Source organism: Mus caroli, unplaced genomic scaffold, assembly GCF_978045245.1.
Source record: "Mus caroli unplaced genomic scaffold, Mus_caroli_1 scaffold_18, whole genome shotgun sequence".
NCBI lineage: Eukaryota > Metazoa > Chordata > Mammalia > Rodentia > Muridae > Mus > Mus caroli.
This window is the reverse complement of record NW_028227273.1, coordinates 72,064,763-72,082,502: the sequence shown is the minus strand read 5'-3', so window position 1 is coordinate 72,082,502 and position 17,740 is coordinate 72,064,763. Positions and strand designations below refer to the sequence as shown.

The window sequence follows — 17,740 nt, the reverse complement described above, 5'->3', positions numbered from 1 at the left end:
TACTATATTAATCTTGCTAATCCATGAGCATGGGAGATCTTTCCATCTTCTGAGATCTTCTTTGATTTCTCTCTTCAGAGACTTGAAGTTCTTGTCATACAGATCTTTCACTTCCTTAGTTAGAGTCACACCAAGGTATTTTATATTATTTGTGACTATTGTGAAGGGTGTTCTTTCTCTAATTTTTTTCTCAGCCCATTTATCCTTTGTGTAGATAAATGGCACTTATTTGTTTGTGTTAATTATATATCCAGCTACTGCACTGAAGCTGTTTATCAGGTTTAGGAGTTCTCTGTTGGAATTTTTAGGGTCACTTATATATACTATCATACCATCTGCAAATAGTGATATTTTGACTTCTTCCTTTCTAATTTGTATTCTCCCCCCCCCCCCGAGATCACCTTTTAATGTCGATTTGTTCTGGCTAGGACTTCAAGTACTATAATGAATAGGTAGGGAGAAAGTGGGCAGCCTTGTATAGTCCCTGATTTTAGTGGGATTGGTTCAAGTTTCTCTCCATTTAGTTTGATGTTTATTGCTTTTATTATATTTAGGTATGGGCCTTGAATTCCTGATCTTTCCAAGACTTTTATCATGAATGGGTGATAAATTTTGTCAAATGCTTTCTCAGCATCTAATGAGAGTATCATGTGTTTTTGTCTTGGAGTTTCTTATGTAGTGGATTACCTTGCTGGAATTCCATATATTAAACCATCTCTGCATACCTGGGGTGAAGTCTACTTGATCATGATGGATAATCGTTTTGATGTGTTCTTGGATTCGGTTTGTGAGTATTTTATTGAGTGTTTTTGCATCGATATTCATAAGGGAAATTGGTCTGATGTTCTCTTTCTTTGTTGGATCTTTGTGTGGTTTAGGTATCAGAGTAATTCTGACTTCACAGAATGAATTTGGTAGAGTACATTCTGTTTCTATTTTGTGAAATAGTTTGAGGAGAATTGGAATTATGTCTTCTTTGAAGGTCTGATAGAACTCTGCACTAGACCCATCTGGTCCTGGACTGTTTTTGGTTAGGATACTATTAATGACTGCTTCTATTTCTTTAGGGGATATGGGGGTTTTTAGGTCATTAATCTGATCCGGAGTTAACTTTGGTACCTGGTATCTGTCTAGAAAATTGTCCATTTTATCCTGGTTTTCCAGTTTTGTTGAGTATAGCCTTTTGTAGAAGGATCTGATGATGTTTTGGATTTCCTCAGGTTCTGTTGTTATGTCTCCCTTTTCATTTCTGATTTTGTTAATTAGGATACTGTCCCTGTGCCCTCTAGTTAGTCTGGCTAAGGGTTTATCTATCTTGTTGATTTTCTCAAAAAACAAAAACAACAACAAAAAAAACAGCTCCTGGTTTGGTTGATTCTTTGTATAGTTCTTTTAGTTTCTACTTGGTTGATTTCAGCCCTGAGTTTGATTATTTCCTACTGTCTACTCCTCTTGGGTGAATTTGCTTCCTTTTGTTTTAGAGCTTTTAGGTGTGGTGGCGAGCTGCTAGTGTGTGCTCTCTCTACTTTCTTTTTGGCAGCACTCAGAGCTATGAGTTTTCCTCTTAGGAATGCTTTCATAGTGTCCCATAAGTTTGAGTATGTTGTGGCTTCTTTTTCATTAAATTCTAAAAGTCTTTAATTTATTTATTTATTTTTTCTTTGACCATATTTTCATTTTGTAGAGTGTTGTTCAGCTTCCATGTCAGTGTTAGCTTTCTATTATTTATGTTTATATTAAAGATCACCCTTAGTTAGTGGTAATCTGATAGGGTGCATGAGATAATTTCAATGTATTTGTATCTGTTGAGACCCGTTTTGTGACCGATTATATGGTCAGTTTTGGAGAAGGTACCATGAGGTGCTGAGAACAAGGTATATCCTTTTGTTTTAGGAAATGTTCTGTAGATATCTGTTAAATCCATTTGTTTCATAACTTCTGTTAGTTTCAATGCGTCTTTGTTTAACTTTTGTTTCCAGGATCTGTCATTGATAAGATTGGGGTGTTAAAGTCTCTCACTATTTTTGTGTGCAGTTAATGTATGCTTTGAGCTTTACTAAAGTTTCTTTAATGAATGTGGATGCCCTTGCATTTGGAGCATAGGTATTCAGAATTGACAGTTCATCCTGGAAGATTTTTCCTTTGATGAGTATGAAGTTCCCCTCCTTGTCTTTTTTGATAACTTTGGGTTGGAAGTCGATTTTATTTTAATTAGAGTGGCTACTCCAGCTTGTTTCTTTGGACTGTTTTCTTGGAAAATTGTTTTCCAGCCTTTTACTCTGAGATAGTATATACCTTTGTGCCTGAGGTGGGTTTCCAGTATGCACCAAAATGTTGGGTCCTGTTTATGTAGGCAGTCTGTTAGTCTGTGTCTTTTTATTGGGTAATTGAGTCAATTGATATTAAGAGATATTAAGAAAAAGTAATTGTTGCTTCTTATTATTTTTGTTGTTATAGTTGGGATTCTGTTCTAGTGTCTGTCTACTTTTAGGTTTGTTGATGGATTACTTTCTTGCTTTTTCTAGGGTGTCCTTTCCCTCCTTGTGTTGGAGTTTTCCTTTCATTATCCTTTGAAGGGCTGGATTCGTGGAAAGATATTGTGTGAATTTGGTTTTTTCATGGAATACTTTGGTTTCTCCATCTATGGTAATTGAGAGTTTTGCCGGGTATATTAGCCTGGGCTGGCATTTGTTTTCTCTTAGGGTCTATATAACATCTGTCCATGATCTTCTGGCTTTCATAGTCTCTGGTGAGAAGTCTGGTGTAATTCTGATAGGTCTGCCTTTGAATGTTACTTGACCTTTTTCCCTCACTTCTTTTAATATTCTATCTTTATTTAGTGCATTTGTTGTCCTGATTATTATGTGTCGGGAGAAATTTCTTTTCTGGTCCAGTCTATTTGAAGTTCTGTAGGCTTCTTGTTTTTTCATGGGCATCTCTTTCTTTAGGTTAGGGAAGTTTTCTTTAATTATGTTGTTGAAGATATTTACTGACCCTTTTTGTTGAAAATCCTCATTCTCCAAAATTAACCATATAATCTTCATTCTCATCTATACCTATTATTCTCAGGTTTGGTCTTCTCATTGCATCCTTTATTTCCTGGATGTTTTGGGTTAGGATCTTTTTGTATTTGCATTTTCCTTGATTGTTGTGTCCATGTTTTCTATGGCATCTTCTGCACCTGAGATTCTCTCTTCCATCTCTTGAATTCTGTCTTTCCTAGGATTTTTATCTCCAGAGTTTTCTTCCTTTGTGATTTATTGTTTCTACTTCCATTTTTAGATCCTGGAATGTTTTGTTCAATTCTTTTACCTGTTTGGTATTGTTTTCCTGTAACTCTTTAAGGGATTTTTGTGTTTCCTCTTTTAGAGCTTCTAGCTGTTTACCTGTGTTTTCCTGTATTTCATTCTTAATGTCTTCCACCATCATCATGAGAAGTCACTTTAGATTCACATCTTGCTTTTCTGGTGTGATGGTGTATCCAGGACTTGCTATGGTGGGAGAGTTTGGTTCTGATGATGCCAAATAACATTGGTTTCTGTTGCTTCTGTTTTTACCCTTGCCTCCTGCCACCTGCCACCTGATTATCTCAAGTGCTTATTTTCCCCAGTATATCTGATTGGATCCTGTCCTTCTTATAATCCCGGATGATTCAGGACTCTTAAGAGTCCAGCTTTCTCTGTGATCCTGTGATTTTGGGCTCCTGTGAACCTGAGATTCTGGGTGTGTCAGAGTTCTTGGCAGTCAAGCTTCCTCTGAGACTCTGAGATCCTGGTGTGACCAAGCTCCTGTTATCCTGGGATCCTGGAATCCTAAGCTCCTAGGCATGTTACAGCGCCTGGAAATGATTTCTCCTCTGGGGACCGGGCTGTCTGGTATGTTCAAAACCAAGGTATACCAGCACCAATCAGAAGGAACCAAACTGCTGGTCAGGCAGGGCTCCTGTGTTCTTGCTCCTGCTGTCATAAGCCCATCACAATTGGTTTGGAACAGATGTTGTGTTCCACTCACCAGTGATGTTAAGATCCCGTGGAGAGTCCCCTGGGGACTGTGGGACCATCCGTCGAATTCGCGCCCAACGTGACCCAGAGCTGGTGCCAACCGGAAGGGTGACTATAGAATCCTTAAATTTATGCTAGTCATTATTGAACCCTTTATATAAAGGGCTACAATTAAGGCCCTGCAAGTCTTCATGTATCATAAGCTATTTCCAACTAGGAAATAATATAGGCATAAAGCAGACTTACAATCTTTAAAAATATTCTTTGCTGCTATAAAACCATTATCTCTTAACTAACAGCCATAAACTGGGAATGAACTTTTTATGGTACATACAAGAACAGAAGATTAAGTATTGACTAAGTCTATCTATACTGTACTTCAGTACTAATGAGACACTAGACAGGTGTTTTATCTGTTAACATAACGTGTTAACTTAAACATAAGAAGTATAGATTTAAATTCTCGATGAACCTGTGGAGGTAATTGTGGGCCTCGGTACCAGAGGTTTTCCACGGAGATCTCTGGCCAGGCATGCAGGGAGGGGAAGTCACTCCCCCACCCCCACCCCCGTGTCCTTCAGCTCTACCTCCGTCTCTGCTGTGCCAGACCTATGCTATACTAGGACCAGGCTATCTGTGCACAATCCACCACCCCACAGGTAATGCCAGATAATGTTTAGTTAGATAACAAGTCTTAATTGAAACTCATATAAATGTCTCTGGTGCGACTTCTTATTCAATTTTTGGTTTGAATTTATTTTTGAACTTATTGTTACCATCTAAAAAAAGATGCTTGAAATACCATGTGATCATGTATACAAGAACAAGAAATGATGAGACAGATCAGAAGAATAGAGGACAGAGAGAACAAAGCAGAGAAAAGCAGATAAATATAACAGGGCTGAGAAGAGAGCAGTGTAAAGGAGAGAAAGGGAGAGAGATGGGTCTTTTCTTAAAGTTAGGCTTTTCCTTAAGATCAAGAAAGAGACAGGTTTTTCCCCCCAGGCCTTTCCCCCCTTTTTTCTTTCTCTCAGAAATAATAAAAATAATAATAAATAATAAAAGTTAGAAGCTATTTCAAAGTGGTTGTTTATTTCTGCAACAAACTCTAGCTTACAAGGAGTTAATGAAATCCCCAGCCTCAGGACTGGGAAACTTGGAGTATTTCCATGGGGGAAGGGGGCACAAAGAATGTCTTTACTTAATGTTCTGCTGTGTGAGTGTTCATTGCCTGAGGTCTTTGGCTTCTGGCCTCAGAATAACTTAAGAGTCAACTGGTAAATGTTATTTTATAGTAAGGTTAAGTAAAGGTTATTTATTATATTAATCAACCTTTAGCTCACAAAACTGAATTTTTCTTCCTCCTCCCCACTGATCCTGCACCACTGATGCTTCTCCAATTGACTTAATTCCAGGAAGATTCCATGAGCAGGCCAGGCTCCTGGCAACCTCCGAAAGTGTAAGCCAGCTACAATGAAATGCTTGTCTTTATGAGATTTGTAGTGGTCATAGTATCTCTTCAATGTAATAAAAACCATAAGTCTAGGTCTTTAATCCACTTGGACTGAAATTTATGCAGGTTGATAGATTTGGATTTACTTGCATTCATCAACAAGGAAGTTCAGTTAGACAAGTACCATTTGTTGAAGATGCTTTCTTTTTTCCATGGTGTATTTCTGACTTTTTTTTTAAAATCAAAAATCAGGTGTCCATATGTAAGTGGAGTTTAGTCTGGGTCGTTCATGTATATTATTATATAACTTAAAAATAATGATACTTTGACTTCTTTCTCTCTAAGTTTTTTTTTTTTCTTGATCTCATTTATTTCTATTCTTACTCTGACTAGAACTTAATTTACTACATTGAACGTACAAGGAGAGAGTGGACAGCCTTGACTTGTTCCTAATTTTAGTAGAATCACTTTGAGTTTCTCTTCACTTAATTTGCTTTTAACTGTTAACTTGCTGGAGCTCACCTTAAATATGTTTCAATATGTTCCTTGTGTTCCAAATCTATCCATGGATCATGTCAAAGGCTTCTAATGCAATGATAATGAGGATTTTTTTCTTTCAGTTTATCTGATAGATTACATTGATTTTATTATATATGCTTCCTGACTTGATGATATGGACTGAACTTCTGACCCTGTATGTCAACCCCAATTAAATGTTGTCCTTTATAAAAGTTGTCTTTATCCTGGTGTCTCTTGACAGCAATGGAAACTCTATAACTACAATATACATGTAGCAGTACATCAGTCATAGATTCCATTCTTGATCTTTCCAGTTGTTGACTTTTGGCTGGCTTCCAGTGTCAGCTATGCATTTCTTTTGTGGGCTGACCTCAATTCAAGCCAGAAAGGCTTTTGTTATTTACAAAATAGTTGTGGCACTATTGTGCTGGTCAGGATACTATGCCCCAAGGGTGAGTGTTATAACACTAGAGGTTAGCATGTGAGGATAGCCACTAATGATTTTTTTGCCCAGCAGTTTACAGAGCACTTTTAGTAGTTTGAATCCTATACTAGCATATCCATAACATTTTTAGACAATGAATGGTCTACTGACTTCTCAACTTATTCTCTAAGAACGTGTAAAACAAAGCAATATTTTCTTGTATTTTTATATAGCTTATTAAGAGTATTATCACATTGGAGCTTTCTTGTGGAATGCTTGTAGTTTTTGAATAAACAATTGTGTTTCCCAAATTATGTAATTTGGGAAAAATTTGCTTTCCTTCTTATTTGTCACATTGAAAGTGTTGTAGGTCTTGCTTGCTCTTTGTAAGCAATGATCTACTGTTACGGGTTATTGTGGAGCAATTACACATCCTTGATTTTCTTCTGAGTATAGTCAAATGATTGTTGGCTACTATCTTGATTATACTGTGGTATGTTCCTTCTGCTCTCATGTGGGGTGATGAACTGTGCCAGGAAACATGGTAAAGTAGAGCGAGCCTGAGGCTCCACTAATCAGGTACCCACCTGAGAGAGGATAGGCACCTCCCTGCTACCTCTTAGATTTCTAGCCAGGAACACATGCCATACTCCTATATTGGTCATGTAGCCCAAAACGGAGTTCTCCATGCTAATGAGGTACCTAGAGGCCTTGAGGGTTTAGCCAATAAGCTTCTCTTGCCAGACATTTCTTCCTGCAAAAGGTATTTAATCTTTGTTCCACCCTGAGAGGTTGGTACACATCCATTTTTCACAGTGAACATGGATAACCATGGACTGTCTCTTTCCTTGAGAACCACCATGGGGAGCAAGGAGAAGGCCATTGCCTATAGAGCTGCAGTTTAAGTCTTTCCTAGAAGGTCTGTGCCCCTAGACAACTGCTGCCAAGCTAAGGAAATCACCAATGAGCTAAGCTGGAACTCCTATTTACCCCTAACCTTGGGCTAGACATCATCCTCAGCTTGCAGGCCCCTGACTCCACTCTCAGCTTCTAACAACTCAGCTATGCCTAGATGTCTAGGAGTTTGGGAGCCCTGGTCCAGACCTTGTTGCAGGCCTGTGGACCCCTGACACTTTGTCCCCAACATTTCTGTGTGGCTCTTCAAAAGCAACTGTAGGGCCAGAAGTCAGGGAACCCTAACTTTAGCTCCCTATCTTAGACTGTGTCTTCCCACCCCCAGAGAAGTCTATCAGTGCTTCCCTGAGGCCCAGCACCTGAGCGCTCCAGTGTTGGGAAAACATGGACTGATATGCTAATATTCTTCCGTGCTTTCATAGTGATCTAATGTGGTAATTTGCCTAAGGTATTTCTTGGATATGTTGACATGGTTTTGTGTCCTCTGTCACTTATTACATATTTTGTGCCTTGAATTATTTGGTTTGTGTGTGGTTGAAACAGTCTTGTATTGGCATGAAATCAACTTTTGTTCCCTTTCTGTATCCATTAGAAAAAAACCTGTTGGTCAATGTATATCCTTGCAACTGTTCTATGATTATTTGTTTTGGTGGTTTTGTTTTTTGTTTATTGTTGTTTTGCTCATCTGCTTTCTGTATCAAGGTAAAGACAGCTTTTTGTGATGACTGTATAACATTCCTTTTCATTCTGTATTATGCAATATTCTCTTCAAGATTATTAGAGCTTTTTCTAAAAGAATTGCTGAGTCTGACCAGTCCTCAGACATTTTTTACTGGAAACGCTGAGTCAGCACTTGTGTGGCCTAGTTTTAGGACATAAAAAGTTTATTTTCAATTGTTTATAGGAAACTAGAGTTTCCTCTTTAATTCTCAGTAGTTTTGTATAACTTTCTACAGCATGTCATCCTTCTGGTGTTTCCCATTGTCAACCTAAACTATATCGACAGTGGCATAGAATGAAACCATATAAGTGTTTGTTAAATGTCTGGAGAACTATTTAATATGAGAGAAATATAAGGCCAATATAATACATTGAATGAGTTGCATATATTGCTAATTTTATGGTCATGACAACTTTGTGTAGTAATAGTATTTTAACATTCAGAATGAATCATTATCTTTGAGACATACATAAATGTATGTTTATATGTATGTACATATTTGTATGCTTGAGTGTAGGTGTATATGTATAGGTATATATGACAGGAGTCCCATTTCACACATTCTTATTTTCATGTGCAACTGTATGGGTTATCATCGTAGGGGAAATGCATAACAGTCAAGAACTGAGAAGTCTCATTGGAGCCATTACTAAATTGGGGAACCTGAGAACTGTCTGGAGCAATATTCTAAGACACAGATGTATGCATGTCCAGGATAATGTTTCCAAAAGTTATAGGATTTTGATGGATCTGACATAATGAGTACACCTTGCCTCCAAGGGCATATCCAGTAATGATTCACTTTATCTCTGTGCACATTTCTTGTGCATAGCAGCCATCAAAGAGTCTCTGCCATGCCTACTTCTTGATGATTCTGCCTTGACATTACCTAGAACAGTTATTTTCCACTTGTGAGTTGTGACCCTTCAGGGTTAATTGACTCTATAATAAGGGTCACCTAAGCCTACCATAAACACATATTTCTGATGGTATTAGTAACTGATATACCACTCCCATAGCAGTCTACAGGTGTGTCTACCACAGTAACTTACAAGTGTGTTACAAGTATATTAAAAGGTCATACCATTTAAAAGATAGAGATCCACTAGCCTAGAACATTTAGCTTGTGAATGTTCAATTTAAAGACATGCGTGTCCTGAATCGTAATATTCTACTTATAAATGCATTCATGTGGATTTCAAGTGATCAGTATTCCTACACAAAGGCAACTTAGAAAAGAGTTCAATATTGAAAGGAAGAGTAAATTAGAATGATATATTTACTTTAGGATCCATGATGATGAAAATGATAAAACATGGTACTTGGCAGGTAGAATCTCTATCTGTACTCCACAACAACAGGAAACACATGGGAAATAGATATACTGTATAAAATGACATTTGAAGAAAGGGTCAGATACTGTATTCTAGTGTGATAGCTAATCAAACTCCATTTAATGCTAGATATCCTTCTTAGTACCCACTAGCCATGTATCCCTGACTCTGGTCCTTGAATCATAAGTTGCCAGTAATAACCATGAACAGTAGTGTTTTGCAGCAGATAAGCATTTGCTTTATGTTTGTGTGTCTTAACTGCTGAGGTTTGAAAAGGCCTGAGATTGTGGTCATTTTCATTGCCACATTAAATGTTATTCTATGCTCTCCTGTTTGTAAGAACGTTGACAAGTATTCTTATATCATTTTCATTTTGGGTTCTCTTTATGTGGTTTAGAATTGTCCATGATAGAACTATATTAATTTTAGCTTTTAATTTTTGCAACCTTGATGTAAAATTTCAATTTGAATTCCAGTCTATATTGCTGAGACAGAAACTCAGAGAACAGCAAGAAGAATGAATGCTTCTCTGGTAAATGCTCCCCAGGTCAGTGTCCTGTCTGCATTTCTTTGAAAATTCTTTTTACTATTTAAACTGTTAGTTGTTAGTTCTCTACCTATAGTAATGTTATCTAAAGTGTTCATTTTCTATGATTTATCGTTGTTCTTCGCCAATAATCAAAATTAACTCTTTAGATCTTTCACTTACACTTTCAGCCTTGCCCAATTATGTTTTCACTGGATGTTATACTGTGAGGACATAAATTGCTAGGACTGAAGACCTGCAGTTCTGAAACACAATATATTGTAAATGATGTTCAAGAATGTATTTATGACCAATTTCTACATTAGATGAACTTGTTTCCTTTAATATTAGTAGGAAAGAAAGGTCTCATGTGTCATATAAATTGCATTTCAGGGATAGTCATGTTTTCAGAAGTAACTTTGTGAATTTGGATCTGTGCATACATATAAATTGACATCACAGAGCAATATATGGGAAGGGTAGAATTTATGGAAGAATAGAATTAGAATTCACTCACTGTCTCGAATTCTAATAGTAAATATTTCAGCTCCCTAGAAGCACAGATGATAGAAGGAATATGTGGCTTTCTCTTGTAATAACTTAGATGTGTTCTTAGGTTTGATGCAGATTTCAGTAATCTGGTATCTCCTTTTGGCATTTTATGTCACACAGAGAAAATAGTTTTGTTTTGACACTTGAAATCTGTCTTGGGAGACATTCTGCCCAGTGTCAGTGTGTGTGGCGGTTTGAATATACTTGGCCCATGGAGTGGCCTTGTTAGAGTAGGTGTGGCCTTGTCAGATGAAGTGTTACTGTGGGGGGTGGGCCTTAATACTCTTCTCCTGACTGCCTGAAGCCAGTTTGTTCCTGGATTCCTTTGGATGAATATATAGAACTCTTCACCTCCAGTACTAGCACTGTCTTAGTTAGGGTTTTACTGCTGCAAACGGATACCATGACCAAGGCAAATTTTATAAGGACAACATTTAATTGGGGCTGATGTACAGGTTCAGAGGTTCAATCCATTATCATCAAGGTGGAAACATGGCAGCATCCAGGCAGGCATGGTGCAGGAGAAACTAAGAATTCTACATCTTCATCTGAAGGCTGCTAAAAGCTCACTTCCAGGCAGCTATGACTAGGATATTAAAGCACACACCCTCAATGATAGACCTACTCTAACAAGGCCATACCTCCTAATAGTGCCACTCCCTGGCCTAAGCATATATAAATCATCACAAGCACTGTGCCTGCCTTGACTCTGCCATGGTTCCCATCAGAATGATAACGACTGAACCTCAGAACCTATAAGCCAGCCCCAATTAAATGTTGTCCTTTATAAGAGTTGCCTTTGTATTGGTGTCTCTTCATAACAATAAAACCCTAAGACAGTGAGGAAAGATCTCAGATATAAATGGTTATTTTCTTTTTCTCTTTGGTTTCATTTTTTTTTTTTATAAATAGTATAAACACTATTGTCTCTAACTTTGTAGTGCAGCATGTAGAATATATTAGTAAAAATTTTCTGGAGTGTATTTCCTTGGTCCTGTGGAAAAGTCATCAACTTCAAGCATGAATGAATGTTCCCTATTATATTGTTCTCTCTCTTTTCTTTAGCAGAAAGAATGTTCAATCCACCCTATGTCTTTTCTCTCTCCCAAGATATGTATTACATAGGGAACAAAATCTGAAGGGTTGTGGTGATATTTCTTTGCAGTAATATTTTAAGAATATAAGTGTTCATCTGCATATTTTTATGTACACTGAATGATACATTATGCTCCTTTTCCCAAGTTCAACATCAAGCCCTGGGGACTGAAGTTACCCATGGCAGTGAGCTACAATGTGTGTTGAAAGAAAAGAAAATATATTTAACATTTTAAGATTCAAAATTTCAGTTAAGTCAGTCTTATAAGCAATAATGTTTTTTAAAAATTCTGAATAATTAGTATAATTCTTTCTCAATTAAAAAACTTGGTTAGATCAAATAAAATGATTCTACATCATCTGAATGTACTGTCACATATGCCATTTCTTTACACATACAGTAATTATTCATAGTGAAAGACCATATTGAATATATGGAATTATTAATATCTGTATTGCATATGGCAATGTTGAGAAAATTTTGAATAATTTTAATGCTGTTAAATACTGTTTTTTCTATTTACTTTATTCAGAATTTTGTCTATGACAATTTTAGATAGCATCTTTTATTACAATTCAAATTTAATTTTTTTATGTATGCTGCTACATTTACTTGAATGTTTGTACATGTCATATGTATCCCTCTAGCCTGTAGAGTTCAGAAGAGTGCATTGGATTTCAAAGAATTGGGAATAAAAATCTGTTGTGTAGTTCCATGCAGATGCTAGGAAACAATTTTGGATTATAAAATCCAAATTTCAGACAGAATTTCAAATTAAGTAATGGTAGCATATCCTTCATCTGTGGCTTAGGTTGTAGAAAACATCAGAAAATTCTGTAGGGGAGGGACATTATGAATGTAAGGAATATAGTATTTAATTCTATACCTTGTCTGTATAAGAGCTGCAGTGCTTAACTTCTAACACATTTCTTCAACATTTGTAGATGTTTGTCTTGACATATTTGCCATGACTCATCACAATTTTTTTTCATATTCTTTAGGTCTTTTCTACCTAGGAAAAGACTTGTATCTAACAGCACTTGGTAAACAGGTATTTTTCATTACAGGGTCAGTTAACATTCAAGGATGTGGCTGTGGACTTCTCACAGGATGAATGGGAATATCTTGACTGTGCTCAGAGGGCATTGTATGTGGATGTGATGTTAGAGAATTACAAAAATCTCTTTTTTGTGGGTAAGAATAGTCTTCTTGTAGAATTCCTGATTCATTCATTGAATTTACCTAGTTTGTTTATGTAAACTCTCTGAAATGTCTAAAGACTTCCAGAATAAGGATAACTTTTGTTATCAACAAAACTTTTTCATTTTCTTTCCTTTATATTTCTCTCCATTCTTTGGAAAAGGAACAGGTGTTATATTCTGTGTAATATCTCCAAACTGTGTATGTACTTTTAATCAAAACTTCCCAGTTTGAATTCTTTGAAAAGAATTTAATATTGAGAGCAAGAAAATATATTGCCATATACATATTAATTGGAATATTTTAATTTTATTATTTAAATTTAGGTATTTAGTTATGAATTTTAAAAATGCAGAATATTTTGAATAGAGAAAGATCTGTTGGTTGTGAGAATTTTGTTATAGCTTGTTTATTTACTTTTTACCTGTGGTCTCTTATGTTTAGTACTGGTACAACACGGTTTCTTTTTGGTTTTGCTTTGTTTTTTTATTACCTTTATTTTTTAAAGTTGTTACCCTCCTCTCAGTCCACCCCCATAGTTCCTCATCCCATTCCTCCTCCTCACTGTCTTCAAGAGGATGTCCTCCCCACTCCCAGCCCTCACCACTCTCTGGGGCCTCAAGTCTCTTGAGGATTAGGTGCATCTGAGATCTGTCAGACATGGAGCCACCAACCAGGCAGCATACATGAGCTCCTTCTAGGCCCCTGACAAATATACAGCAAAGGACTGCCTGGTCTGGCCTCAGTGGGAGAAGATGTACAACGTGTTTTTTATATCATGAGTTTCATGCCAATAGGGATTACATAATGAATTCCTAGCTGGCCAAAACTACACAGTGTCACTGGGTCACAACACATAAAGAAGAAAATAGAGAAATTTTGTTTATGTGATCCTTCAGTGAGCTCCTTTTTCAAAGTTCTTTACTCCTCAATCACCTATTCACCCACCCTTCTGCAAAGTAATGTGTTAAATAAAAATTAGAAGGCCATTTATATTTCCAGTCATTTTATATAGAAGACATTTGTGGTTCTTCTAAGCATCCATGTAATGATTATGAAACAAAGACCTCTCTTGAGATCTCTATCCTTGAGAATGGCTAATTTACCTGAGAAAACTTCAGCAAGCACAGGATAGTCTCTTACTCATCGGTTGATACTTGTCATCTCTAATTGTACTTTTTTTCAGAGAGTCATCACTTAACTCATAAATATGAGAACATCTTGGATGAAGACACACAGTGTATTGTCCACGAGCATATGAATCTCCAGTCTTATAAATGTCATGAACTTGGAAAACTCATTCATGAACACACCCAAAGTACATCTTATAGAGCTAGTCATAAAAATATATCTCTTGAATCATCATATGTAAACAGACATGGTTCTATGAACACCAAAGAACCTTGCAGATGTAAAAACTGTGTAAACTGTTTAAATTTGTGTTCTATCATTAGTCTTTATCAAGGAATCCACATAGGACAAAAAGAACATAACACAGAGCTTGATAAGGCTTTTGACACTAAACATGAACTCACGCTTAAACAAACCAATAGTGGAAATAAACCTTACAAATGCAGTAAATGTGACAAATGCTTCACCCGTAAAGGAGATCTCTGGAGTCATCAGAGAATTCATACAGGAGAGAAACCTTACAAATGTAGCAAATGTGACAAATGCTTTACCCGCAAAGGAGACGTTATTATTCATGAGAGAATTCATACGGGAGAGAAACCTTACAAATGTAGTGAATGTGGCAAATGCTTTACCCACAAAGGTGGTCTTAGAAGTCATCAAAGAATTCATACAGGAGGGAAACCTTACAAATGTTGTGAATGTATCAAATCTTTTAACCGGAAACGCAATCTTAGAATTCATCAGAGAATTCATACAGGAGAGAAACCTTACAAATGTACTGAATGCACCAAATGCTTTACACGCAAAGGAGATCTTATTATTCATCATAGAATTCATACAGGAGAGAAACCTTACAAATGTAATGAATGTGACAAATGCTTTACTGTCAAAAGTGACCTTGGAATTCATCAGCGGATTCATACAGGAGGGAAACCTTACAAATGTAATGAATGTGTTAAATCTTTTACACAGAAAGGCAATCTTAGAAGACATCAGAGAATTCATACAGGAGAGAAACCTTACAAATGTAGTGAATGTAACAAATGTTTCACCCAGAAAGATATTCTTAGAAGACATCAGAGAATTCATACAGGAGAGAAACCTTACAAATGTAGTGAATGTGACAAATGTTTTACCCAGAAAGGCGATCTTAGAAGACATCAGAGAATTCATACAGGAGAGAAACCTTATAAGTGTAGTGAATGCGACAAATGTTTTACCCTGAAAAGTGAGCTTAGAATTCATCAGCGAATTCATATAGGAGGTAAATTATACAATTGTAGTGAATGTGACCAAAGTTTTACCCAAAAATGCAGTCTTGGTATTCATCAGAAAACACATGCAGCAGAGAAACTGTATAAATATGGTGAATGTGATAAATTCCTAACCCCGAAATGTAATCTTAACATTCATCAGAGAATGCATACAGTAGAGAAACACTACAAATTAGGTGAATGATACAAATCTGTTACAAAGAAAAATCATTTTAGAAGTCATCAGAGAGTATGTACAGGAGAGAGACCTTACAAATGTAAATGTGCAAATCCTTCACTGTTGACTTATCTCTTAGAAGACATCAGAGAACACATAGGGGAGAGAAACCATGCAGAAACTCTGTATGAGGAAAATTCTTTTCCAGAATCTCAGGTCTAAAAAAAAGTATCTTGTATTCCTGGTGAGGAAAAAGTTTCCACTTTGAAAAGTCTCGTATATACTTTATGCAAGCGGTATTTTTGTGGCACTTCAAGCTCTGCACTAGAGAATTGTTATGAACATAAGAAACTTGTGAAAACCATTATATAAATATACAAATCTTATTAAATATCAAGCACCTATGCTAAGAGAACCTCCTGAAATGTGACAATGAAAGAATTTTTTCTTTAAATCTTTTTACTTGCTCACTCTTCAAATAGTTCATAATAAAATCCAAGTGGGGAAGCCAGAAAAAATGTGATATTCTATAACAGTTCCTTGGAAACTGAGATATCCATTGCAAAGGGAATTACCCACTGATTAAGATTGGTAATACTCCTCTCAAAATAATGACACCAATAGCATTCTGTATGTCTAATTCAAATGACAAAAACTCAAACTTCTTAAAAGATGATATGGCAAACTAAGCCACAAAGATAGGATGTTCTTTATCCTGTAGATGTGCTTACAGATATGCAGTTTCCTCCAAATGTCCAGTATTCATAAGTAATCTATATCATATGCTGGTTTCAAGTTTTAGGATAGTAACTATGTTTAAATCTTTGGCTTTGACCACTAACTCCTTACCCATACTCCTGTGTGTAACTCCAATAAATCTCATTGATTCAACAAGTTGGACTTGTTTGTTTTCAGTTTCCACTTGGGGTGTGTAGATGAATCTATATGTTGCATTTCCCCAGAAAATGTCTCTCATAAAACATAGCTGAATCCACTAAGATTTTCTGCAAACTTGTAACATAACAGTAAAATTAGAGCAGTGTGTTTCATCCTGTGGTTGGCAACCCCTTTGGGGGTGGAATGACCTCATGGGTTTTGCTCAACACTATAGGAGAACCCATATTCTCGATGGTCTTAGGAATGAGATACCATTCCTTTGTCTCCAGGTGTATCTGCATGCATAAGAATGCATTGATTTGTGTGACAGTGCTGCAGCAGTAGGAAAGTTGGAACTACTGTACTAGAAAGAATGCATTTGTATTAACTAAAATATGGAAGATTGTATTGAGTGTTCCAGGCTTACTGCCATAGTAGTACTAGGTAATGTTATAATGACTCCACACCGACAGAATGTAGAGTCTTTGAGATCCTGAGTGAAAAGCCTCTTCTCTTTTTTGAATTCAAATACGATGGAACTACCAAAGAACAAATGAAAATTTTCATATTTGTCAGTGACAGGCATCACCCACTGGGTTGTGTCCCTGTGTGCATCTTCACTCATGTTAATAGGCCTCGATTCAACCCAAATCTAATACCCTCAGAACAACGGTTCCCATGGGCAAATACTACAGACCATTGTGGTGTCCTCCTGTCCTGTTGTACTCAATACTCCACTTTATGTACTACAGAAAATTAATTTGATTTGTTGTTTTTGTTAAATAATTTACAGAATGCTAATATTATACACACCCCAAAATACTTATTGTGAATCAAAACTCAGTAACTGCTTTACAAACATACTTCCTTCATCTTAATTTCATGTGTGAGTATATTCTTACAAATATCATGAGATTATGAAGCTTTCAAAAGCTACCCCATGAACAGTAGATGAGGTACATGTTCACTAACAGTTTAGAAATCCCAAATGTGTCCTGGAAATTCATTTTTAAGAACTGAAAAACAAGGAGAAAGTCTTCCCTTCAAACCAAACATTATATTAGAATAGTAAATTGAAAAAGACTTAGAAAACTTGAACCTTTAGGCAAAGTGGTATATTAATAGTGAACACATCCATATAATTACATAATTTTTTGCTGATTTATAAAAATAAGGAAGTCATTTAACTCATGAGAAATCAGTGGGAAAATGATGTTGCTTTCTGTTTGAGTTGAGTTGTTGGTTGAAACATGAGCTCATTTTGAGTAGAATCTTGAGTACATAGAAGCCTCTCCTTTCAAATGATCATAAATAATTTCTATCAGTTGCTGCATGGCAGACGTTGAAACTCTCACAACAGGCAGTTGACAGTTAGGTGTCTGGACTGGCCCTTAAAATTCTGAAAATTGCAACCAGCTGGAATGTCTCTGGTGATTTCAACTTCACATGTTTAATGAACCTAGTACTCACTGCTTGATGACCTTGGGATCCTTATCCTGAATCCTAAATGGTAAGTTTTTAAACTTTTATACAGTTAAAAGATAGGATGAAACTTGAG

At 36.4% G+C, this 17,740-nt stretch overlaps 1 protein-coding gene across 1 annotated transcript in view; it reads left to right on the top strand.

Annotated features, from left to right (window-relative positions):
* The window catches only part of LOC110312334 (uncharacterized), a 44,392-nt gene extending 28,192 nt beyond the window's left edge, over nt 1-16,200 (top strand). The window contains exons 2-4 of the mRNA XM_029471639.2: nt 9,844-9,914; nt 12,609-12,735; nt 13,928-16,200. Coding sequence (XP_029327499.1) covers nt 9,844-9,914; nt 12,609-12,735; nt 13,928-15,333 — 1,604 coding nt within the window. The 3' untranslated portion in view covers nt 15,334-16,200. The remainder of the gene's footprint in view (nt 1-9,843; nt 9,915-12,608; nt 12,736-13,927) is intronic.
* Nucleotides 16,201-17,740: the final 1,540 nt, after the last annotated feature.